This window comes from Lepidochelys kempii, chromosome 27, assembly GCF_965140285.1.
Source record: "Lepidochelys kempii isolate rLepKem1 chromosome 27, rLepKem1.hap1, whole genome shotgun sequence".
In the NCBI taxonomy this organism is placed as follows: Eukaryota; Metazoa; Chordata; order Testudines; family Cheloniidae; genus Lepidochelys; species Lepidochelys kempii.
This window is the reverse complement of record NC_136406.1, coordinates 15,163,879-15,186,705: the sequence shown is the minus strand read 5'-3', so window position 1 is coordinate 15,186,705 and position 22,827 is coordinate 15,163,879. Positions and strand designations below refer to the sequence as shown.

Here is a 22,827-nt window from a genome sequence, read left to right as displayed (position 1 = left end):
TGCTCTCCTGCACAGGGCGGTGCTACAGCAGTGCTACGGTTTACTATCTGCTGCGGATGCTGAATGCTCAATATTCCTACTTCTAAAAGTTTGCTGAGAGGAGAAAATAAACAGCAAACACATTTGCCTCACACAAGAAAGAAAGGAGATGTGCACTCTTGGGGGAAAAACGCTTCAGACAAATAGAGTAGAAAAACAATGTACAGTCAAATATACAAATAGTTTTGATACATTTGATTAAAAACAATCCATCAGTCACCTCGTACAATGCATAAAACTAACATTTTTAAACAGGATCTGGGGATGTCTTATCACAAGTCAGCTTATCCCCCTGAGAAGTTTTGTAAGAGCAAACTTCTCTCTAGCACATGTAGGTCTGGGAAGGTTTGAATTGAGAAGGGCCAGGTGGAGGGTTTGAATGTTATCTAGGGCATTGCATGACAAACCAATGTAAACCTAAACGGATATAGGGAGAGATTGAGGCTTTAACAGAAGTCTCTGGGGGATTACCACACTGGAAGACCCAAGCCAGTTTTGGAAGTGGATCATTGCTCTTTAGTGTCATATGCGGCCCTCTTGAATAATTTGGAGGGGCAATGAGTGACTGCCGATTTAAAAAATAAATACTCCAGGTAGAGGAAGCCATTGCATTTATGCGGACAGTGCCACTTCAGTGGGAACAGGCTGTGCTCCTTCCTTTTAGTTCATTGTCTTAAAACAGGAAGTCAAAGCAATCATGACCAGCTCAGTGGGTGATCTCATGGTGTGAGAGGTTGTACAGTAGCAAAGCAATACCTGTCTCCACCCCGCACCCGTTTCGTAGAGCTTGGACAGAGGCCTGGTTCCCAGCTCCACGGGCAGTTGGAATGAAGGTCTGTTGAGTAGGTTGCTGTAGCTGCTGGACACAACGGGAAAGGACTGGTACCCTGATCTCCATTCCTTGTGTCTCGTTCCCATCCTGTTCTCCAGAATGGGTGCTGAATTGGACAGCTGAGCTGTCCTGTCCTTGGCCAGTAGCTGTACTAATAGTGGTCTGGTCATACCTCCTCCCTTGCTGCTCTTGATTACTTATTACAGAGAAAGCTCTGAACTACAGTGCCTGCCGCATGCTTCATCCTAGTTCTCTGAATTGTTGAGGAGCAGGGAAGGGCTACTCACTGATGCGGGCAGCTCCAATCCACCACCACTTTTAAATCCTGTCCTGTTAAAGCTTTTCCATGGGTGTCTTAAAAAAAACATTACTGGTAACTCCCTTCAGGCTGTGGGGGTTACCACATCCGCCCTTATCAGTACCCCACGTGAATGAAGGCCTGTCCCCCACCCTTCCTGTTAACGATGCAGCAAGGAGAAGAGACGCCAGTGGTTTGCCACCCCTGTAGGCTTCGTTTCACATTTTTCCAGTCAGAATCACTCTGATTAAAGCCCTTGAATTTTAACCGCACCATTGACCTGGCTCTGGCTTTTATAAGCCAAGCGGCCCAATGGTTGGCATGTGGAAGTGGGAGGGGTCTGACAATCCCTGCACAGAGAAGGTGGAGATGGAAGAGACCCCATAGGTCCCATGTTTTCCATAGACACCAAGGTATTTGTCAAAATGAATCCAGTTTCATAGATAAATGAAGGACAGGCTTGTTGAAAGCAATGCTCAGCCCCTACATCCTCGCTGGAATGAGACGTGGACCAGCCCTGTTCGGTCCTTTTGGGTCATCTCCAGTCATCAACCAGATCTAGTTTTAAGAGGACTGGCAGAGCTGCCTTTGAGCAATAGTTACGGGCCTTGGTGCTATTCTTCCCTGGAGCCCTTCATTACAGGACTCCTGCACGCTGCATAAATGAATTGTTACCATTCATACATTGATACATATCCAAGCTGCCTTGGCTGAAATAGCTTCCTCTGCTGACCAGGCGCGGCCCTTAATCTGATGTATCCTTGGGCGGCGGGATGGACGCGGTGAGGCCAAGATACTCTGGATTCTCGGCAGTCGGAGTCGTGGTGAAGCCATTGGTTGTGGAGCCTGGTTCGGCAGGATTGACTTTGGAAGGGTCCTGGTTCCAGTAGTAAGGGTTGTCAAAGGCCTGCGTGAAAGCACTTGCCAAGGAAAGGTTGTGTGGGGTCAGGTACTCTGGATTCTCCACGGCATTGGCGAAGCTGCCTTGGAAAGGGTTCTTTGGTTCCTTGATTAGCCCGTTCTTTCCCAGGTGTCCCTTTGGCTTCTCAAGTGTGGACACCTGGGATCTTTGGTGCTTGCTAGGCGAGAGGCAATCCTCCATCTGGTTCACATACTCTACAAATGGGAGACAAAATGTCTAATGAATCACGGAAACTGGGCCTTGTTTCCGACTTCCCCATGCAGCTTGGAGCCCGTTCGCTCTTAGTACTTTGCAAAGCCTAGCTTTTTAAAACATTCCACCACTTCCCTTTGGGGGCATTGCCTCCCAGCCAGGTAACTTTATTCTAGGGCTTTGGAGCTGTGCTTCGGCTCTGCTCCCGCTCCAGGCAAAAACCTGCAGCTCCACTGCTCCGTGCTCCAGCTCTGGGCTCCACTCCAAAGCCCTGCTTTATTCTGCTTTCCTTTGCAGCTTCCTCTACTGGCCGTTACCCATAGGCAGGACAGGGGGCTGGATGGCTCAAATTGTCTGGAAAGTCCTGTATTCCGGACAGATCAAACTTCCCCTGCTGTTCAGTCTGAATTTGCCCTTACTTCATTTCATCCTATTGCTCCCAGCTGTGTGACACTAAACGGTTCCTCCTGGAGGTTCACACCCTTTAGATTTCGGTGGGTGGTTGGGTCCCTGGTTTAGTGATTTGGGAGGTGAGATTTTATACTTTGACTATTTCCCTTGCTGCCAGTCTTCCTAAGCTCATGATCCCTCTGCCCTGTTTTTCATTTGACCTTGTTTTACCTTTTCATCACCCCCCCCCCCCACACACACACAGAGGAACTGGCAGAACAGCTTGTTTTAGCGCCTTCCTTTCCCCTCCCCCCCAGCCTGGAAACTCGGAGAAATGGCCTAACTCCAAAGCTATAAAGCCGTAAGTGACACCAATACGGCGTCTCTAGTGCAGAGTAGAGGCATCTTTGCAAGAGTCACAGGCGGGGGCTGTGGGGTTGGAGTGACCCACGAGCACCTTATCCAGGGCTGGTTGGTTCCACCCAGTTGGCAGAGTCATTAAAATCACAGCCACCCTGTATCCTGCTTTCTCATACTCCTTCCTTGAGCCATGATCAGCAATTGCTTGAGGCTGGAGTGTTTCTGTATAATGCTATGCCCTTTGCTGAGGCTCCCAAAGAACAGCAGAGCCAGTGGTTAGGGGACTGGCCTTAGAGATAGGAGACAGAGGGTCAATTTCCTGTTCCATCACACCTCCCCTCTTGCCCTGTGACCTTGGGCAAGTCACTTAGCTTCTCTGTGCCTCAGTTCCCCCTCTGTGCCTCCCAGGGGGTTGTGAGGATAAGTCCATCACAGTGAGAGACGGCCAGGTAAATACTGGAGATAGTGCTTTCCAAGTATTCATGAATTAGGTCTCAAAAGCTCCTGAGAGCCAGCCACCCTCATTTCAGAGGGGGAAACTGAGGCAGAGAGGGGCAGGGGACTTACCTGAGGTCACCCAGTGAGTTGGTGTCAGAGCTGGGTATAAATCCCCATCACCTGAGTCCCAGTTCTGTGCATTTGCCCCAAGAACACCTCCCCTGCTCATGCTCAGCTTCGTCCCCGGCCAGAAAAGGGCAGTTTCCCCCGTGGAGGGCTGTGTCCGACCTCCATACCTGGAGCTGTGCTGCAGGATGACGGGCTAATGTAGCTCTCCGATTCCGGCCCCTCATTCTTGTCACTTGAGACGCTGGTGGGGTCCTCGCTGTAGCGCTGGAGGGTGCTGGCCTCCCGCACAGGCGGGCTCTGAAGGGCTTTGCTTGCCACGTAGTCCCTGTCAAACATGTCGGGAGTGGGGCCCTTCGACTGCTCCAAGAGAGCCTTGCCCAGGTATGGATAGTGGGCCGAGTCCTCTGTCTCCTCTGCATCCACCTGGCTCTCTGTCGTGCTCTAGGGAGTGGGAGGAGACCAGAGCGGGAGGGATGATTGCTGAGGCCCTTGACTTCGCTGTCCATGGGGACCCTCCTCCTGAGCTGGCTCTGCCCCTGAAGCTGGGATGCAGGCACCCAACAAGCCACAGGGGGGAGGAGCTGCTTTTACACCGCAGGCAAATGAAGGCAACATAGCAGCTTATTACCTACCGGGCCAGATGGGGTCAGAGCCAGCCTCGAGGGAAGACAGTTCCTGGGTCACCCGCACCCTCCTCCTCCGCAGCACCTGCCATTATTTCTCCCACCCAGTCCCGACCTGCTCTCACCGTGTGAATTCTCACCCGCACGCAGCTCAAGGTGGCTTGGCTGAAGCCCGGTGGCTGGCTTGGCAGCCTGGTTTGGCAATCCGCGGTATGGCTAAGTGAAGGCCCCGAAGCAGCGCCCGCCGCACTTACCCTGGTGGAAGGGATCCGGCTGCGGTAGCTGGCAGAGGGCTCTGCATTGAAGAAACCCTGGTGAGGGACCAGGTACTCCTCAGCATCCACCAAGTCCTGCATGTCGTCCTCTTCCAGCAGGGCGCGGTAGAAGGTGCTGTCTATGGGACTGCCCGGCACCATCATGTCGTCATTCTGTGGGGGGCAGAGACGGGGAGTTGAGGGCATTTCAAACCCTCGTTCTCATGCTCTACAAAGCACCAAGGACTCCCCAGGCTGGGATCACAACTCCAGGGGAAGTGGGCGGGCAGGACGATACTGTTGGGAAATTAACCCTTTAGCTGCTAGTCCTTATTGCAGCCTCTGCATATGGGTGATGCATTCTGCTCCAGATCCACGGAGACTGGATCTAAGTGGTTAACGGCCCCAAAAGGATGTCCCTTGATTAAAGGTTGGAACTATTCTTTGTGCTTCTCCGGCATGTTCCATCACAAGATCCCCATGCACAGGATGGACATTCATCCTCCCCACGCCCCTGGGAGTAGGTCAGCATTATCCCTTTCCTACAGAAGGGGAATGTGAGCCACAGAGAAGTGACTCGCCAGAGGCCGCGCAGTGAATCAGAGTCAGGGATAGAACCCAGGACTCCTGGCTTGTAGTTCCCTGCCTTACACCACACTTGAGCTTCCCAACTGGTAGAGAAGAACCCCAAACCCTAGACTTGCTGAGGAGCTGAATGGGGCAGGTGAAAGCCGCTCACTTACTGGTTAGGTTGGGGTGTGGGTCCCCTAGTAGTGCCCCCACAGCAGGCCAAAGACTGAGCTTTTGGGAGCCAAGCAGTGGGGAGGGAGTTGGCTGCTGCCCGGGCCTCTCACTGAGAGACAGACACCCCCTGCTCCCTGCCAGGAGCAGTGTAGCGACCTAAGCTGCTTCCACGTACCTGGATGACCACAAAGCGCTGTGGGTCCCTCGCCATACGGGAGAACTCTGTGACCAGCTCCCGGAACCGGGGGCGACACTCCGAGTCGATCATCCAACCTTTGGGCAGAGAGCAAGCAAGGCGCCAGTGAGCCCTAGGCATGTGCACCCCGTGTGAAGCTCTGCTGACTGATACAGGAGCAAGGACTAGTGCTAGGGGCCTGGTGAAGAAACACCTCCCAGCTCTTGTGACCCTCCCCTCAGAACATATATCTGAGCGTCGCCTCGGCCCCAGGAGGCTGCACCACCAAGGCGAGCTTGAAGGACTTTGTAGCGGGCGGGGGGGGGGGCGTTTCGCCTATTTACCCTCTGTCCCAATTAGGAGTAGGCAAAGCCCCAGTCCCTGTGCCCAGAAGGTAACCCAGCTCACCCGCCCATGCCACAGGCCAAATGTTGGCCCGTCTTGCAAAGACATCCCGCCCTCTAGGACTGGTTGAACAGAGCTGGCTATTACCCACCCCAGAGGTTAGGCCCCAGGGTCTTTACCCAACAAATTCACCCTCAAGCCTCAGTCACATATTAGCAGGAGGGACCCCATCCTCTGAACCCCAGAGTCTTTTCTTCTGAGGCTCCAAGACCAAACGTGCCTCCCACCTGTACAACCCAGGAGTGGAGAATGGTGGGGGAGTGGCTAGTGGACGCCTGTGACAGTTAGGGCCCTCCGTACATTTCACCATGATCATGTAGACATCGATGGTGCAGATGGGAGGCTGGGGCAGCCGCTCTCCCTTCTCCAGGAGGTCGGGGATCTCTCGGGCCGGGATCCCATCGTACGGCTTGGCACCAAAAGTCATCAGCTCCCAGACGGTCACTCCTAGAAAGACAGACTCATCAGGGCCAGGAGCAATGGGACTTTTACCCCACACCCCTTGCAGCTAGGGATCCTGGAGACAATGCAACGTACCATAGCTCCAGACGTCACTCTGGTGCGTGAATCTCCTGCGCAGGATGGACTCCAGAGCCATCCACTTGATGGGAACCTGGGGCCGGAAAAACACAGAGCAGACTGAGCCTGTTCATTTCACCCTTGCCTTGTCATGTGTTCAGGAGCAGGGAGAGACAGGACAAGGGCACTAAGAGCTGCCTGCAGATATTGGCCAAGCTCCCTAGTCAGACTACATTACCCATGATGCACCAGTCTCCCCTCTGGGTGAGGGAACATGGTGGATCATGGGAGGAGCCTGGTGCATACTGGAGAATGGATGCCAAAGGGACCCAAAGTACAGCTGCTGTGAGGCCCCACGGCCGCGTTTTGGAGTGGAAGCATTTTGGGGTTGGGCCAAAATATTTTGGATTTAGATTTTGTGCTGAGAATTTGAGGTTGAGAATTGACTGCGCTCAGCCAAGAGCTCGGCCATCCATCACAGGCCTTGACAGCACTCAACAGCATAACATCCAACAGGACCCGATGCCAGGAGGGAGGTAGCAGAGAACTGCTAGTTCTGCGTACGGCCACTGAACGTAGATCAGCCGTGTACCGGGCTAGTTCCAGCACCACGCTCTCCGAGAAGGCTTGCGGGGGAAACGGCCTCAGGTACATCATTTAGGTTTATGTCCACAGGGTCTTGACTGCAAGGTGTACCCCTGACCTGGCCTGTCCACACGGACAAGACTGGACCTCCAGGGGCTTGTGGGTGCGTCAGTTTCTGCAATTCGGAGGCCTGGCAGTAATGAGCTAGAACGGCGCGTGGAGGCAGCACCCCCTCATCCGGTGCAGCCACGGCTCGCTCTCTGCTTCTGATGACACCGAATAGCAACGAGGCCGCAGGCGTTATCACCCAAGGAACACATTACAGTGACGGCCCCTCCCAAATCTGTGCGCCCCAGGGGGGGCCCTGAAATGGCCCTGGTTTGGTTAGCTGCCCCCTGCTGGGGTGTGGGATGGGATGGGATGGGGATGATGCAGGAGACTCTCACAACCTGTTCCCCATGTGCCCAGCCAGCACTGGCAGCTCATGGTTGCCACGTGATACCAGTGAGCCATTGCTGTGGGGGTGTGGCACTGGGTGTCTCTGTGAGTAAAGGGTTGGAGTCTGGGCCCCTCCCCAGTGCCGCTGGCTTCTCCCAGTTCAGTTCCCTGGTACCCCCCACCTGGCTCACCTTTCCCCCGTCCGCGTGGTACTCTGTTTCATCGATGTCCAGCAGCCGGGCCAGGCCAAAGTCAGTGATTTTCACATGATTGGGGCTTTTCACCAGCACGTTGCGAGCAGCCAGGTCCCGGTGCACCAGCCGTACGTCCTCCAGGTAGCTCATCCCCTGAGGGGGGAGGGAGGAACCAGCATGGAGACCCGTAAGCCTCTCAGGCCCATGGTGGACTTCTCAGGGACCCAGCTGGCTTGAGCCCCACCCCGGTTAGTAGTGCTCTGCACGTCAGAAGGTGTGAAAGCACTTTACAGACATTAGCCCCATTTTCTAGATGGGGAAGCTGAGGCACAGAGCAGGAAAGAGACTTGCTTAAGGTCATCCAGTGAGTCAGTGGCATAGCCGCGTACAGAACCCAGGGGTCCTAATGCCTACCCTCCTGCTCTAATTGCTAATTAATACTCCCCCTTAATTTATGGCTGGCCATCCTCCGCTTGTGCTGGAAGCAGCCTGCCCCCTATGTACCTAGGGCTGGCAGAAGCAGCTGCTGCGGTCGTGTATCCCGGTCGGGATAGAAAACAGCAGCTATGCTTTGATATTGATCACTTCCCACGGTAAGCAGCACCTTTCAGTCTGAAAGAACCAAACGGACTTGACGAACTATGCATGTACAGGGATAATGCAGCCACCTCTGGGGAGTGGAGGGCAGCATGAACGACCAGCACAGAGTGAAATTTCAAGGAGAGATTTTTGGCCTCAGGATCCTGAGACAACCCCCTTCCTGGCTCCATGCTTACAAGCCTGGCCATGGGGTCTTTAACACCCATGTAGAGCAGAGGGGACCTCAGGGCCCAAACAGCCTGGGAACCCTCTCCGGTGGAATGGCTGAGTCGGCCCTGCTGGAACGTGAACCTATGAGTGGCAAGAAGGCTCCTGATGCCGGTCGTCCCCCTGGCCTCTCTGGCAGGAGAGCTGCACCTGAGCCCCCTCGCCCATCCCCGGGGCTCCTCCTACCTTTGCGATCTGCACACACCAGTTGAGCAGGTCCTGGGAGCCGATGCGGTCCTTGTTCTCCCGCACGTAGTCCAGCAGGCAGCCGTAGGGCATGAGCTGGGTGACCAGCTGCACCGTGGAGGTGAGGCAGATGCCCAGGAGGCGGGAGACGTAGGGGCTGCCCACACCTGCCATCACGTAGGCCTCCTGGGGAGGAGAGAAACTAGCTTGGAGCAAAATCAACCCCGGCAGGACTCGACTTGGGGAGACTCCTGCCAGGAGCCTGGCCCCTAGAGCTGGCTTCCCACTCCCCTGCACCACGGAAAGGTCACGTGTGGGTCCACGGGGCAGAGATTCGTGGCCCTGCCCAGCTGCTCTTCGATTTCCACAGCATGGTCCAGCCAAGTCTGGGGCCTTGCAGCGTGGAGACCAAAGAGCAGAGCGGCAAGGAAAAAACGGCGGACAAGATGAGTCCATTGCTCCCCCTGCCACAAGTAGTAATTCTGCAAACATTGGTCACACGACAGCCTGTCCCTCTCCAGCAAATGGCTGTGCTGGGAGGCTCAGGCCCAGTCTGGGGGCGGGAGTGGCGTATGGAGGCAGGCTAATACGCGTAGGCACTGACGTTGGTAGCTTGGTGGGGAAAGTGCCCTGAGCCGGAGAGCTTGTACCCGCTACCCGCAGCCACTGATGGGAATGTTGGGGACACTGGGCATGGCCACTAGGTAACTCGCAGGGATGGAAGACCACAAGTGTCGATGAAGCCCCCTCGCACTAGGCCCAAGTGTCCTTGGCCCCCACGCCCCAGAGGCACTCGCAGCAGCTATGCTGAGGATCTGCAACAAGATGTTGCAGAGTCCGACTGCCTGAAACTAAACAAGGCCAAACAGGGCAGATATGGAAGAACAATGCTGAATAAAGCAGCTTTATGTATGGTTTAACAGATGATACAGAGAACAAGGGCACTAGCTGGTAACTGGATTGGCTGGCTATATGGATACTTAGGGCAGCTTGCTATTGGATAAGTATGCTGAAGAAAGGATGTATAAAAGCCTGTGTAAATTCCTGCTCTGCGTACAGAATTTGAGATTCTAATCTCCCTGTACCTTCTTTGAAGCTTCAAAGAACCTTTTTGCTTCTCCACCCCGTTGTGATTATTGGGTGAAGCACACCAGGTAGCGAACCCTCCTCCCCCCACCCCCCGCTGTTGCTCGCCTCTGGCACTGGGTGCCGGCAACAGGAGCAAACCCAACGTGTGTCACAGACTAGGAGGGACCCGGCGGCTCAGTGACTCTAAGCGAAGTCCCGTCTGGTGGCCAGGACGCAGCTGAGCCTGGCAGGCCGGGTCAGCACCCTCCTGCACCCGCGTGGTGTTGGCATGCGTGCCCCCAGGGCGGGTGTTCCAGCCATAGCGCCCATCTCCTACTCACGTCCAGGATCTCCTTGTTGGCCTTGGGCGACGTGTTCTCTCTCAAGACTTTAATGGCCACGGGGATCTTCACGCTCTCGCCGTCGGGGATCCAGATGCCCTGAGGGGAGGGAGGGATGGTGATGGCGCTCGACGGGGCCGCACCTCAGGGCTCGAATGGGCAGTGCACCGAAGGGGAGAGAGACGCCGTCCAGCTGTGTCCTTTAGAGCCTCTGAGTGCTGCCCCACCCCCAGCCACGCTGCCAACCCCCGCCCCGGCTCCCCATCCCACTTCTGTGGGGCAGCAGCCTGGCCCCGGTTACCCACTGCCCCCCTTGCTCCGCCCGTCCCCGCCTCACCTTATACACGGTGCCAAAGGCCCCGGAGCCCAACACTTTCACTTTCTTCAGCTCGGTCTCCTTCAGGATCCGCATCTGGGCTTGATTGGGGAGGGCCCCGCTGGGTGTCAGTGGCTCTACCAGCTGTGAGGGGCGGGGAGGAGGGTCCTGTGTCAGCGAGCTGGGGAGCCCCAGGCCCATGGGCTCCCTGCTGCGGCCCCCAGGCGACATGGAGACTCAGAACCTATAATTGACCCCTCTGTGTGGCACCTTCAGGCCCTGGCCCTGAGCTCCCCGTGGGGCAGCCGTCTCCCCTGCCCCATGGAGCCTGTGGGCTGGGGGGAGCGTCTGGGCTGTCCCCACTGGAGGATGGCAGGAGGAGTGGCTGTGGGGAATGGGGACAGCACATGCTTGGGTCCAACCTGGGCACCGGTCACGAGGGGCATCCAGGGGGTCAACATCCTCCGTCCCCCTGCAGTAACCCCGGGCACTCAGGCCTGGCTCTCACCCTGCCCCCCGCCTCCTCTGCCCTCCATCAGTCACTTCTGCCCAGGGCCTCCCTTGGCTCAGCTGGGATCCTCTAGCGCTCAGGTGCCCCGGGAGGCCTTGCCGCATTACCGGGCACCGCCGCGAGAAGCCTGCCTGAGCGTGCGGGGCGGGGCAGGTGCTAGGGATTGTGGTACCTGCCATACCTCAGTCTCCTGCAAGAGGCGCCGCATGGCAAGCTTCCGCTCCTGCTGCTTCCTCCGCTTGATGCACACGACGATGATCAGGACCAAGACCAGGGCCAGGAGGGCGCCAACCACGCCGGCTATGATGGACGTCACCTGGCTGGAAGAAGGGGGAGGCTGCTGGATGGGGTGGTTCCACCGTGGGGGCCAGTCTAACCCGCGGGATTGGCTCTCTACAGGGGAACGGGGGACAGGGACGTTTGGCGGGGGGCGGGTAAATCCAGGGCCTTCTCCATAAACTAGCCCCCACGGGTGGCCGATTTGGAAGCAGTGGCTTGTGGCTCCTTGGTGGCGGGTGGTTAATGGTCTGCCTAGTAACAGCCCCTGGGGCTGGGAAGGCTGCGGGGGGGGGACAGAGCAAGCCCCATCCCCTGCCAATCAGCTGCAGAAGGGATTCCTGTGGTGCTCCCTGGCCAGAGGGTGGTGCCTGGCAGAGTGCAAGGGGGCTACCGGTGTGCATGGGATAGGGGGATGCTGAGCAGAAGGCAGATGGTGCCAGGGAGAGGTGGACCCTGGCTACTGCCCAGGGTGAGGCCTGCCTGGGAAGTTGGCACAAAGGGGGCTGGGCAGATGGGGGTGCAGTACCTTGGCTTCTGATCCACGGGGCAGCCGTCTTCATCCCGGATCATGCACCTGGGGAAGGACCCAGAGACGTTGCTTTGTTACTCGACGGGAGGCAGAAGCGATGTAGAAAATCCTCCCACGGCCAAGCACTGGGGCATCCTGCCGTGCTGCGTCCCATGGGCCCCCATGCCAGTTTCCCCCCCACCCCGCACCTGCAAACCTCTGCCCATCCCCACCTGCTTCGCTCCGCTTTGCTGTCTCTTCCTAGGCCGGTCTTGGCCCCTGGGATGCGCTGAATGCTGCAAGCAAAGAGCAATGCTCCGCGCCAGCCAGCGCCCGTACTCACGAGTGGCTGCAGTTGGTGGGGCACAATTGGCAGACGCCATGTTCATCCGGATACTTCCAGATGGGCACAAAGGAGGAATCAGCCTTCACCCCACTCGGGCACCTCTCCACACAGTACTGGGCATCTCTGTAATGGGCGCAGGCTGCGCACTGGTCCGCCTCCTGCAAGAAAGGATGCAGAGTGAGCACCGTGTGCATTTGGGGGCTGGGGTGGATGAAGAACCCAGGAATCCGGGATCAGCCCAAAGCCTTGAGCGATCGTAGAAACTGATTGGGAATGCAGATCCCCTCCCCCTGTCCTAAAGGGGCTTTTACGCGATCCCCCCCCGGCACCCCAGGCAGCTCCTCACCGATCCGTTGCAGGTCTCCGTGCCGTTCTGGGGCAGGCACTCGGGGTGGCAGGAGAGGCAGCGGGTCCCGTTGACGTGTTCCCGGACGGCCCTGCCGGGAGGAAGAGCCTGAGCCAATCGCTGCACAAAGGCACATGTCACCCTCACCCCGCAGCGCTCGCTGATGGGGCAGGACCCAGCCCCCACCCCAGCCCACCTGAGGAACAGGCAGCAGTGCGAGAGCAGAGAAGCGCCCCTTCCCCCCCCCGACCCCTGGGGCTGACACAGCCAGCTCTGCGACCAGGGGCCCAGCTTCAGACCCCAGACTCAGGGCTGGAACAGGGTGCCTCATGTGGGAGGCTCTGCCCGCTGTCCCGCAGGCTGGCCTCTCCCAGCCACACGAGAGCTGCCCACTTCCTTCCCAGCAGCCCCCCCAGCGCCGCAGCCGGGGGCAGGGCTGGGATCGGGCCAGCGGCCAGCAGGGTTCTTCCCTGCACTGGTAAAGGACCTGGCTGCCACTCAGGACCCTGCACGACCCAGGCCCCGTCCCCACCCCAGAGCGGGAGGGTGTGATGGGGCGAGGGAGCAGGTTGGGGATGGCTCCTAGCCTGCCCCCTGCTCCCACCGGGCACGGGCTGCTGAGCAGCAGCTCCAGCACCCCATCTCCCACCCCGCTGCACCCTGATCGGCAAGATCCTCCCTAGGGGAAATGCAGGGGAGGAAACTCCCTGGGGTATTCCATCCTCAGGGTCCTTGGAGACGCCCCAAACCCAGGCAGGGCTGCCCTATCTGTGCCAAAGGAGAAGGGGCCTGGCCACAGCTGGGCGGATGGCCCAGGGCTTGATGGCATCCTCTGCCCCCATCGCATCCAGCCACGGTGCCAGAGGCTCCCCCTTCTCCCTCATCCCCCCCAGGAGGCTTGCTGGGCACAGACACGCAGCGAGCCCAGCCGCTCAGACCCCCGCTTACCCGTCCAGAAGGTTGCAGGACTCCACGCACTCCTGCCCACGCAGGAAGCGCTCGCAGGCCACGCACTGCGTGGGGCCCGGCCCCCAGCACTGCCCCTTGGCGCAGAGATGGAAGCACACCAGCCCCTCGTTCTCTGGGGGGAGGACGCCACAGTTAGCCCTTGGAACCCAGCCCGCCCCCTCCGTCCCCTGGGGCAGCCAGACCGAGTGGGCCTTTCCCAGGGCGAACGCAGACTCCACCGGGCGCAGGCCGGCCGGGGATGCCAGCGGGGCATTTGGTATCAGAGTCGCAGCCAGGGAGACATGGTACCACTGTGGCACTGGGGTTCTGCACCAGCCAGCAGGGAGCACCTGCTGGCACCCATCTAACATGGCGGTGCCACTCAGAGCCCAGGTGAATTGGGCCAAGGAGGATTCCCTGGGCGGGGCAGAGAGCCGGACAGAGCCCTGGCAGACGGCCCCACCCCCTTACCACACTGCTCCACAGGCTTGTTGTCAGTCTGGAACAGCGTCTGGCGCTGGTTCCTGAAGATGGCTTCCCAGGGCACCTTCTGGAGGAAGCAGAGGTTGGGGTTCTGGTGGACCAGCACCATCCCGCTGCTGATCTCCTGCAGGGAGCGCAGGCCCAGCGAGACGATGGACAGGTTCTGCAGTATCAGGGAGTAGGCACCGCTGCAGAGAGACGTCGACAGGCACGGGGTGAGCCAGGAGGGGCAGGACAATGAAGCAGAAGTCAGAGGGTCCCTGCCAGCCCCACACTTGCGGGGGCTCTGGAACTGGGTCACACCCTCCCACGTGCTGCCTCTGAACCACAAACCGTCCGTTCTCCGGATCCCGTCCTAGGGTCTGTTCCTCCCCACCCCGCGTCCCTGCCTGCGCATGCTCACTTGTGAAGCACTCGTCCTCGGATGATCCGGAGGTTCTGGAAGATGCTCAGGTCTGGGAAGGTCTCTGGCCAGGACTCGATGTACAAGAAGCCTGCGAAATGGAGGACAAAGGCACATCCTTATTCATGCAAGCAGCGGCCTCCCACCAGCTGGTGGTGGGTCGGTCTCCCAAAGTCCTGGGTGACTGCCAGGTCCAGCGCCCAGGCCCGCCTCTGATGGACGTGTCCCCCCCGCCACTCCCCGCACACTAAACAAGATGGCTTAAATTTCCAGGGCAGGAGCGTGGGACCTTTAGCCAAAGCCCCACTGCTAGGAGGCCCCTGGGGTGGCTTCGCGGCTGAGCCCCGTCCAGCGACTTTGCAAGCGAGTGAAATGGAAACAGGAGTCGTTTGCACATCACAGATGGGAGGCTGCAACCCACTCTCGGTGGGCACCGGCAGGAGACGTGGGTGAGCGGGCACGGGCGCTAAGCAGTCCCTCACCCACCTGTCAGCTCCTCCAGGCTCCCGAAGCTCTTGAGCTGCTCCGGCTTCAAGGGTGCAGTGTTGGTGGCGGGATCCCTGTTTGAGAAGGAACACGGTCGGGGAGGGGGATCCTTAGCGGCATAAGCCCTTGGGACCATGGACGCAGAAGGCGATGGCTGCCCTGCGGCCGTGCAACCATAGGAGCTGCCCGGCCTGATGGGGCCTTTGTGCTACAATCTCTGCGAGGCCCAGCTACAGATTTTGGAAGAGTAAACGGATGCCCCGGGAGGAGCCCCCGCTCACAGCCGCTTCACACCCCGTGACCCACTCATGTGCATGCTTGCCTCGGGTCTGCAAGACTAAGGCACGAGGGAGGTTTCAGTTTCTAAAAGGGGCCTGATCTAGACAGGACTATAATGGACCAGCTGGCGTGTGCACTGCTGTCCCCTCCTGGATAGAATCCAAACCATTCAGCTGTGTGGCATAGGCCCTACACTGCTAATGGCGATTCCCCTTTGGCTCATGCATTAAGGGCTTGTGCTTTGGAGCAGAGGCTCCCCTTGTGGCCAGATAGCTGAGCTGGAGTTAGCCAGCTCCAGGTGCCCCCACACAGTGCTCCGACATGCCACACATACACCTCCTTCACTCCAGGACATCTGAGTCCAGAGCTGGGGTCCCCCTACCCACAGGGCCAGTAGCTCCTCTGGGGTGAGCCAGCAGGAGCTGTGCGGAGCTTGCCAGGGCTGGACAACGGGCAGTGGAGATGGGGGCACCTGGCACCGCTACTCACCCCGCGAAGGTCTCGGGCAGGAAGGCCAGGCTGCCAAAGATCTTGGTGCAGTGGGCAAAGTGCTGGATGTTGGAGGCATTGACGGCTCGGACGCCCTTCAAGAAATCCACGCCCAACCCGTAGCAGCCTAGGAGAGAGCAGGGCAGGAGGCTGAGAGGGGTTGGGAGGGAACCCCAGTGTGGAATAACCCTGCGCTGACCACCCATGTGCTTCCATTCCACCCATCGAGCCTCCGTAGGGAGACCCCCTTCCAGCCGCCCAGACAGTGCATGCGTCTCCCTCTCCTCAAATCCAGAGAATCCCACTCTCCTGAGCTGCTAGGATGTGCCACCCCTCGTCCCTCCAGGAGAGGGGCTCCCCAGGGTGGGGCACAGGGGATGTGGGAACGTTACCTTCCGGGCAGGGCTTGCTGCACTTCTCGCACTTCTGCACGCTGTCCGTGCTCACCTCCTGGCTGTCCTGGGGACACACCAGCGTGCAGGAGCCCACCTCCGTGGCCAGGTAATTGTCTGTGGGAGGGGGAGACATGGAGAGGAAAGATGGCCCCATGGTTAGGGCATTAGCTTGTGACTCAGGAGACTTGCCGTCAATTCCCTGCTCTGCCACCAACTGCCTGTGGGACCTTGGGCAAATCTCTTCACCCCTCTGGGGTTTGGTCCCTACTTGCTGGGGGGTGGGGGGGGGCTGTGAGGAGAAATGCCACCAAGGAGCGGGAGGCACCCGGAGGCTACAGTGGCGGGGACCAGATCGGTATTTGAAGAAGATACACGAGTCTGCCCAGCTCACACAGAGTCCGGGTCCGAGCCGCGGCGAGTCCCGAGCTGGGGACTTCAGTTTGGTCAGAAAGCTTGGATCCCAGTCTCTGATCCTGGGGCGGGGGAAGGAAATGGCTCCACCCCCACCTCCTGCAGCTAAGGGCAAAGCCCCCGGGCTTCATCTCCCTCCCCGTTAACCCCTCGACTGCTGCATTCCAGCATGGAGGCCTTTGTTTGCAATGTGGCTGGCCAGTTAACTGTAATTGCCGTGTGCGTCGTGGGGTTTTTGGAGCAGGGCAGAGCTATGGGCCTTGGAGCTCCAGGAGCCAGCCCCGACTTTGGGAAGTGCCAGGCAAACGTCAATAGAAGCCCCTCAGGCTGTCCTGCCCTGCCAGCAGGGGGCACTGTGCAAACGGAGCCCTGCGGGGGTTGCCCTGGGGATCTCTCCACCGGGCTGGGGTGCGTGGTCAAAGCCCAGCATACGCAGCTGGCAGGAAGTGGGGCACCCCACAAAGCCCACCCCACGGGATCCCCCCGGAGGAAGGGACGCTTACAGGGGCACTGGCTGACACAGCTGGCTCCGAAGGTGTAGCGTCCGTCCCGGTTGGGCACCGACTGGTAGATGTCCGAGTTGTAGATGAAGTGGGGCGGGCAGTGCAGCTCGCAGATCCCGCTGCGGTTGACGTGCAGACAGGCCTGTGGGGAGCCAGCCAGCCCAGAGGGTGAGCAGCTGGGACACCGCCCCCGCACCAGTCCGGAACCCCCCCTCTGCCAACTCCAACCAACCTCCCCGTTCCATCCCCGGCGCGAGCCTCTCTGCACCAATCCACCGCTCCAGCCACCCCCACGGCGCCTGCCCCCACCTGCCCACCCTCCCACGCCCACCACGCTAACCCCCACCCCAACCCCCTGCCCCACACTCTCCGCTGTGCTGAGCCCCTCGCCATGCACACACCCAGGGATGGCACCGGGCCGGGGGATGGCACTCACCAGGCAGTCCGAGTGCTTGGGCCCAGTGCAGCCCGCGGCACATTGCTCGTGGCAGCAGTCCGTGGGCTTCGTGCCCTTGCACCTGGGGCACCCGTTGCAGATGCTTTTGGTCACTGGGGCAGAGAGTGAAGGGGGGAGGAACCATGAGGATCTGGATGTTTGGCTGCGCAATGGGCTCTTGGCATCTGGGGAGCTCTGCTGGGAGCTGGGAACCCAGATGGGCACAGCGAACAACTGTCCCCACCACACCACACAGGGGGTTCCCAGTCTCAGCAGCACCCAGGGCAGGGGCTCTGTGCATCCTGAAATCTACCCTGTTCAATGGATCCCTTTCCGCCCCCGTCCCGCCCTTCCAATGTCTGTGCCTCCTTTCCCCACCCCCCAGCGGCAGCCTGCATTTCCCCATCATGCATCTCCACCGACCGCCTGTCCACACCGCTGCCCATCCTCCCCTGGCACCTGCCCCATCCCTCACTCGTGGGGCAGTTAGAAAGACCCAGCCGGGACCTTTGGCATGGTGCCCCCACCCAGCCAGGCTTTGCAGGGTCCATGCCCTATTTGCATGGAGGGCGAGCTAGCCCTGTGTGCCCCTGCAGGTCATGGGCTGCCCGGCCAGTGCTGGCCAGACAGGCAGAGACCTGAGTCCAGCACCGCCTCTCCCCCGTGCCCGGTGCTCACGTGTCTGGCAGTACTGCGGCCCTTCCCCCCAGCAGTGCCCTTGGGAACAGAAGCTTCTGCATTCAGCACCTGGACGGGATGGAGAGAAGACCGAGGGCGTTAGGGGATGCCCGAGACTCTGCCTTGGCACAGTCCTCGGGAGAAAGATGCAGCATGCTTCTGCCTCGCCCCACTCTCCCAGGCATGGAAACCCCCTCCCCAGGCTCCTCCAGCAGTCTGTTGGGGTGGAGGGTCCGGCAGCAGCTGCTACTCCCCACCTCCCCCGCTCCACGACTAGCCGCTGGCTTGAGGCATCAACACCTCCCGTCCCCCTTGGACGCCTGGGGCTCCCGAAGCACAGCTCAGCCTGGAGCGACGGACTGTGGGGTAGACGGGGGAGGCTGAGCGTGAAGCCTGGGGAAGTCATAAACCAGCCTGTTGGGGGTGCGCCAGGCTCCGGGGGGCGGAGGAGGGGGGCTTGGTTCCTGATGGGTGTAGAGGCTCCGCCCATTGCGCCAGGCCCCACCCCTGGCCCCAGGCTCTGCCTTAGGGCATGCCGAGGGGCTTGCTGCTGGGTGTGAAGAGCGGGTCCCAGGGACAGGACAGTCCCACCCCCCCTCCCCGGAAGCCGGGGTGCCCGTGGAGGGACCCCACCCGGGCACGTACACATCCTTTCCCTGCTGCTGTTGATCTGCTGGTGCTGGGCCAGGTCGTTGTTTTTGTGGAAGATGTCGCCCCACAGGATGGTCTCCTGGAAACACAGCTGGGGGTTGCCCTCGATGTGCACCCCGCCCTTCAGGATCTCTGGAGCCGGGGGAGAACAGGACAGTAGGCAGAGCATCAGGCATAGCTGCATGGCCACTGCGGGAGTCTGGGCGACACGGGCCAGTAGATGACCCAGCCCGGCCATCCCTGGTGCTCCCACATGGCCCAGCCACGTGACAGTCTCCTGGCGGCTGGGGAATCCAGCCCCCAGTCGAGGGGGCCTCGGGCTCATTTGAAAAGACGTTTGCCAGGCAAAGCACTGAGGGATGCTCGGAAAGGCCTTTGACCTCGACAGCTGCATCTGCAGCATGCACGACCCGGGCTGTGGATCCTCATGCTCCAGGGCACCAGTCGGCTCTAAGGGGGTCCAGGAAGAAACTCCCCCCACCAACACCAGTGCTGGGCTGCTGCATCGCTAGGAGCCTTGTGTATCTGGTACTGGCCACGCTCAGAGAAAGGGGGATGTGTAACTGGTTGGGCAGGGAGGTCAGGATTACCAGGCACTAGTCTGATCCGGTGCAGTGAGGGGGATACCAGACCACACGGACCGTGGGTCTGATCCGGTGCAGTGGGGGGGTACCAGACCATGTGGACCCTGGGTCTGATTCAATGCAGTGGGGGGATACCAGACCACATGGACCAGGGGTCTGATCGGGCATAGCATGGAGGCATGGATACCAGGCTACGGGGATCACTGGTCCAACAAGGTGAAGATATTGCACTAGACAGGCCATTGCTTTGCTCTGGCACAGTGGTCCAGCGACAATCAGCTCTTCTAAAGAGGTCCCTGGTACATCCCCCCTAATTCTGAGTGCTCCCTGGGGTGAGCCCTGGCCCCCCGACTGGCTCAGGTGCCAGCCTCCCCACCTGTCAGATGCCTCATGCCCAGCTCCTGCAGCCCCACCGTCCCGGTGGGGTCGGAGTTGGCGAGAACGGCCAGCGCGTATTTCTCCTCGTAGAGCTGGGTGCCCCGGATGATGCGCAGGCTCTCCAGCTGCACGCGGCTCACTTGGTTCTGCGCAATCAGCACGTAGCCCTGGACCTCCTTGATATCCTAGAGGGGCAGAGAGCAGGGTGAGCGGGAGCCAGGGACAAGACAAGACAAGCCTGGGCACCCATCAGGCTGAGGCAATAGCCCCTGGGCTGGGCCGTCAGTGGGAGAAGAACCTACGACCCCTGGAGCTAAACGTAGGAGCTGCTACTGTCTGAGCTAAAGGGCAACACCCATGCCTCTGCCCATGACCACGAGCCAACCTCGGCAGAGCCAGGAGCGCTTCAGGCTCGGCCACTTTCATGGGGGTCAGAGCCCCCAGGGGAACGCCCTTGCCCCAACGCCCTTGCGCCCCAGCAAGCACTGGGAAGATGGAGAAGACTTTCTGCGGGGAGAGCCGGAGAGCTACCCTCCCCTGAGGCAGACAAGCCTCCCAGCCCCCTACGACTGGGCTGGGCTGGAAAGATGTCTCCAAACATGAGGATCACCATTTCTAGTCTTTTAACCAGAGGAGGAAAGAGCCTAGAGTGAGCCCAGCACCTCGGCAGGTGCTCCACACTCTCCAGACCCCCCAGCTAGGAGCACACGCTCCACCGTCAATAAACTGACAAGCAGGGGGCAAGGGGTAACCTCATCTCTGGGAAACTGACAGCAGCAGGATTAGAACCTGGGTCCCCAGGCAAAAGCTTCGCGAGCTGAGCTGGAACAGCTCCTGCTGGCTGAGGAGACTTGTCAAGATGTTGCCCTGTGGTTCCTTACAGGCAGGTGGGTGCGGGCCTGTGTCGCCCACTCTAGTGGCTGGTCCAGATAAGAGTCTACTACAGCCACTGGCTAGAGGAGTTACTCCTTTAGCTCCAGCCATAAAGGAGGGGGAGGGATAGCTCAGTGGTTTGAGCATTGGCCTGCTAAACCCAGGGTTGTGAGTTCAATCCTTGAGGGGGCCTGGGCCTTGAGGGGATCTGGGGCAAAAATTGGGGATTGGTCCTGCTTTGAGCAGGGGGTTGGACTAGATGACCTCCTGAGGTCCCTTCCAACCCTGATATTCCATGATTCTATGTTGCATTTAGGGATGAAGGACCAAGGGTCAATGCCCACAGGAAGGTGGTTGCTATGTTATCCCCTGCAGGACAGACCCTGATGTCTCCTTAGAGTCACATCCCGGGCAGGCTGCCCTTTAAGGCAAGCTGGGCTTGGCCTTGCCTGTGACAAGCAGCTATCCCCCAGCTGAGCCTGATCTCCTGGCTTCGTTACTCTGAGGGACCCCAGCTGTGACAGGGCTGCACAGAGAGTGAGAACTCAGCTTGGGAGAGGAGTCAGGCTCCCCGACCAGCCCCAACACAGGGCCTGGTCAGCCCAGCGTGGGGCTAAGGAATGAGCCCTGAGGACGGGCTGGGGGGTAGCCTGAGAGGGGTGAGACATGGACAGAAACAGGCCATTGCAAGGCCAAAGAGATGATCAGCTGGGGGGGGCGGGAGAGGCAAAGGCCATGCACTGCCATGGCCTGACAGCAAGGGTCGCTATGTTAGCGAGAGTCCCACTGCAGGATGGGTGAAGGGAGGATGCTGAGCTCAGGTTCTCCCCGCTTCCCCGCTCACCTTAAGGAAGGACATATCAGCATCTGGCCCCAGGTAGGTGATCTCCAGGTTGCCCTGCACCACCTGGCAGTCCTGGTAGAGGCGGCTGAGGGTGGCGTAGTGGTTTTCTGGGCTGGAGGGACGCAGGAGCTTCATGTCGGTGCCCGTGCAGACTGCAGGGGGGTGGAAAGGAAGTGCCGGTGAGGCTGGGCAAGGGTGGTGGTCAGAGACGGGGGCAGAGATGATGGATGCCATTCGGAGAGATGCTCAGCAGCGTTTCTCCAAAGGCTGCTCCACCCCAGCTGTGAGCGTTCAGATAAACAGGGCCCGGCCCCCACCTGTCCCCTACTCTGCAGGCATTTCCCCAAGGCACAGAGCTGTGACTGGAGAGCTAGCAGACACTTGGCCCTTCTGCAGGGCATTCTGTCCAAGGGCAAGAGAGAGGAAGGGGGGCCTGGCCCCTAGTTCTCAAGCCTATGGGGCCAGATTTTCAGCAGAGCTCAGTTGTCATTTAGACACCTAAAAAAGGACAGATTTTCCAAAGGGCTTGCTGAGCTCTGTAGAGAATCCAGCCATTGTGTGCCTCTGGGCCTCAGTTTCCCACCTGTAAAATGGGAGCAACACGCCTTCCCGGCTGGTCTCGTTAGATCGTAAATTCCTGGGCTGGGATTCTGTTAGCGCGTGTGGGTGCAGCACCTGACACTCCAGCTCCAATCAACTAGGCCCCCTAGATGCTACCGTAAATACACAGAAGAGACCCACAGGGGATTATTACGCATCAGTCACTGCAAGGAAAACACAGGGCCCTGAACTCAGGTCTCAACAGGTAAAAGCTCCTGGAGTGTTGTTTTTAAACACAGCCGCTTGCAAATCCCCAGACTTCTCTATTGCCTCCTGAAGCCCGCTTTGGTCAGAGTCTGCCCAAGTGTAGGCAGGTTCCCTTTATCCATTTCAAAGGTTGCCCATATACCCAACCACTGCTGAGTGTTTGTAAATCAGGCAGCAGCTGTCTAAAGCCTTGCAGAAACCCCGAGGGAGAGATTACGAAAAAGGAATTTACAAACACCCAAAAAAACCAAAAATCCTTTTGCTAGCATTTGCCAGGGTCAAAGCAAAGATTTGAGAAATGCTTGGTTGTGTGTGGGTCTTGTGCCAAGCAGAGAGGAAGGGTCCGATGGGAATCAGTGCAATGGAGCATGAAGGCGAGGTGCCGGGTTTATTTTTATCTGGAAGTAATTGGTGCGGATGAAAAGCAGGTTCAAAGTTGCAGGAGGATTGTGAAGTGTACCGCAGAGCCGTGCGCCCTGCCATGTTTGTTACAAACCCTTCTGATCTCTAGAAATCAGACGGACGGGGAGAGACGCCGACACAGTTGGCTATTGAGCCTCAGCGCCCAGCCGACTGTATCCAAGCTAAGTTTAAACCCCCTCTGCTCTGTGGACAGTTCAGGATTTCCTGTCACTGGAACTCCCACCCGCTCCCCGCCAACTTCTGGAAGGGTAGTGCGGCCGGCATTAATACCCTCTGGGTCACGGACTCGCTCCCCACACGGTCTGGACGCCGGACGTGGTTAGGAAGTGTCACTTTCCACAGGAAATGCCATGGACTAAAGTAACATCCATTTATCGTGGGAAGGCTTTCAACAGCTTCCTATGGGCTTCCTGTATGACTTCTCCCCACCACAAGGCAGAACAATGGGGTTTAGCCACGACCCTGTAAATGAGCAATTTGTTTGGTCTCGGCCCCCGGTTCTCAGCCCCCT

General features: G+C 58.9%; 1 protein-coding gene across 3 annotated transcripts in view; it reads right to left on the bottom strand.

Annotated features, from left to right (window-relative positions):
• Nucleotides 1-201: 201 nt before the first annotated feature.
• ERBB2 (erb-b2 receptor tyrosine kinase 2) overlaps nt 202-22,827 on the bottom strand; it is a 41,779-nt gene continuing 19,153 nt past the window's right edge. The window contains exons 2-27 of one of the 3 annotated variants that reach the window (XM_073325686.2): nt 21,087-21,238; nt 19,368-19,554; nt 18,402-18,539; nt 17,757-17,825; nt 17,079-17,191; nt 16,643-16,784; nt 15,726-15,842; nt 15,334-15,460; nt 14,566-14,639; nt 14,080-14,170; nt 13,665-13,864; nt 13,194-13,326; nt 12,246-12,336; nt 11,897-12,057; nt 11,572-11,619; nt 10,948-11,086; nt 10,277-10,399; nt 9,940-10,038; nt 8,531-8,716; nt 7,535-7,690; nt 6,339-6,414; nt 6,102-6,248; nt 5,397-5,494; nt 4,478-4,651; nt 3,768-4,041; nt 202-2,285 (exon numbers count right to left, since the gene is read on the bottom strand). In XM_073325686.2, coding sequence (XP_073181787.1) covers nt 1,915-2,285; nt 3,768-4,041; nt 4,478-4,651; nt 5,397-5,494; nt 6,102-6,248; nt 6,339-6,414; nt 7,535-7,690; nt 8,531-8,716; nt 9,940-10,038; nt 10,277-10,399; nt 10,948-11,086; nt 11,572-11,619; nt 11,897-12,057; nt 12,246-12,336; nt 13,194-13,326; nt 13,665-13,864; nt 14,080-14,170; nt 14,566-14,639; nt 15,334-15,460; nt 15,726-15,842; nt 16,643-16,784; nt 17,079-17,191; nt 17,757-17,825; nt 18,402-18,539; nt 19,368-19,554; nt 21,087-21,238 — 3,686 coding nt within the window. In that variant the 3' untranslated portion in view covers nt 202-1,914. The remainder of the gene's footprint in view (nt 2,286-3,767; nt 4,042-4,477; nt 4,652-5,396; nt 5,495-6,101; nt 6,249-6,338; nt 6,415-7,534; nt 7,691-8,530; nt 8,717-9,939; nt 10,039-10,276; nt 10,400-10,947; nt 11,087-11,571; nt 11,620-11,896; nt 12,058-12,245; nt 12,337-13,193; nt 13,327-13,664; nt 13,865-14,079; nt 14,171-14,565; nt 14,640-15,333; nt 15,461-15,725; nt 15,843-16,642; nt 16,785-17,078; nt 17,192-17,756; nt 17,826-18,401; nt 18,540-19,367; nt 19,555-21,086; nt 21,239-22,827) is intronic. The other 2 variants (XM_073325687.2, XM_073325688.2) reach the window with 2 other exon arrangements.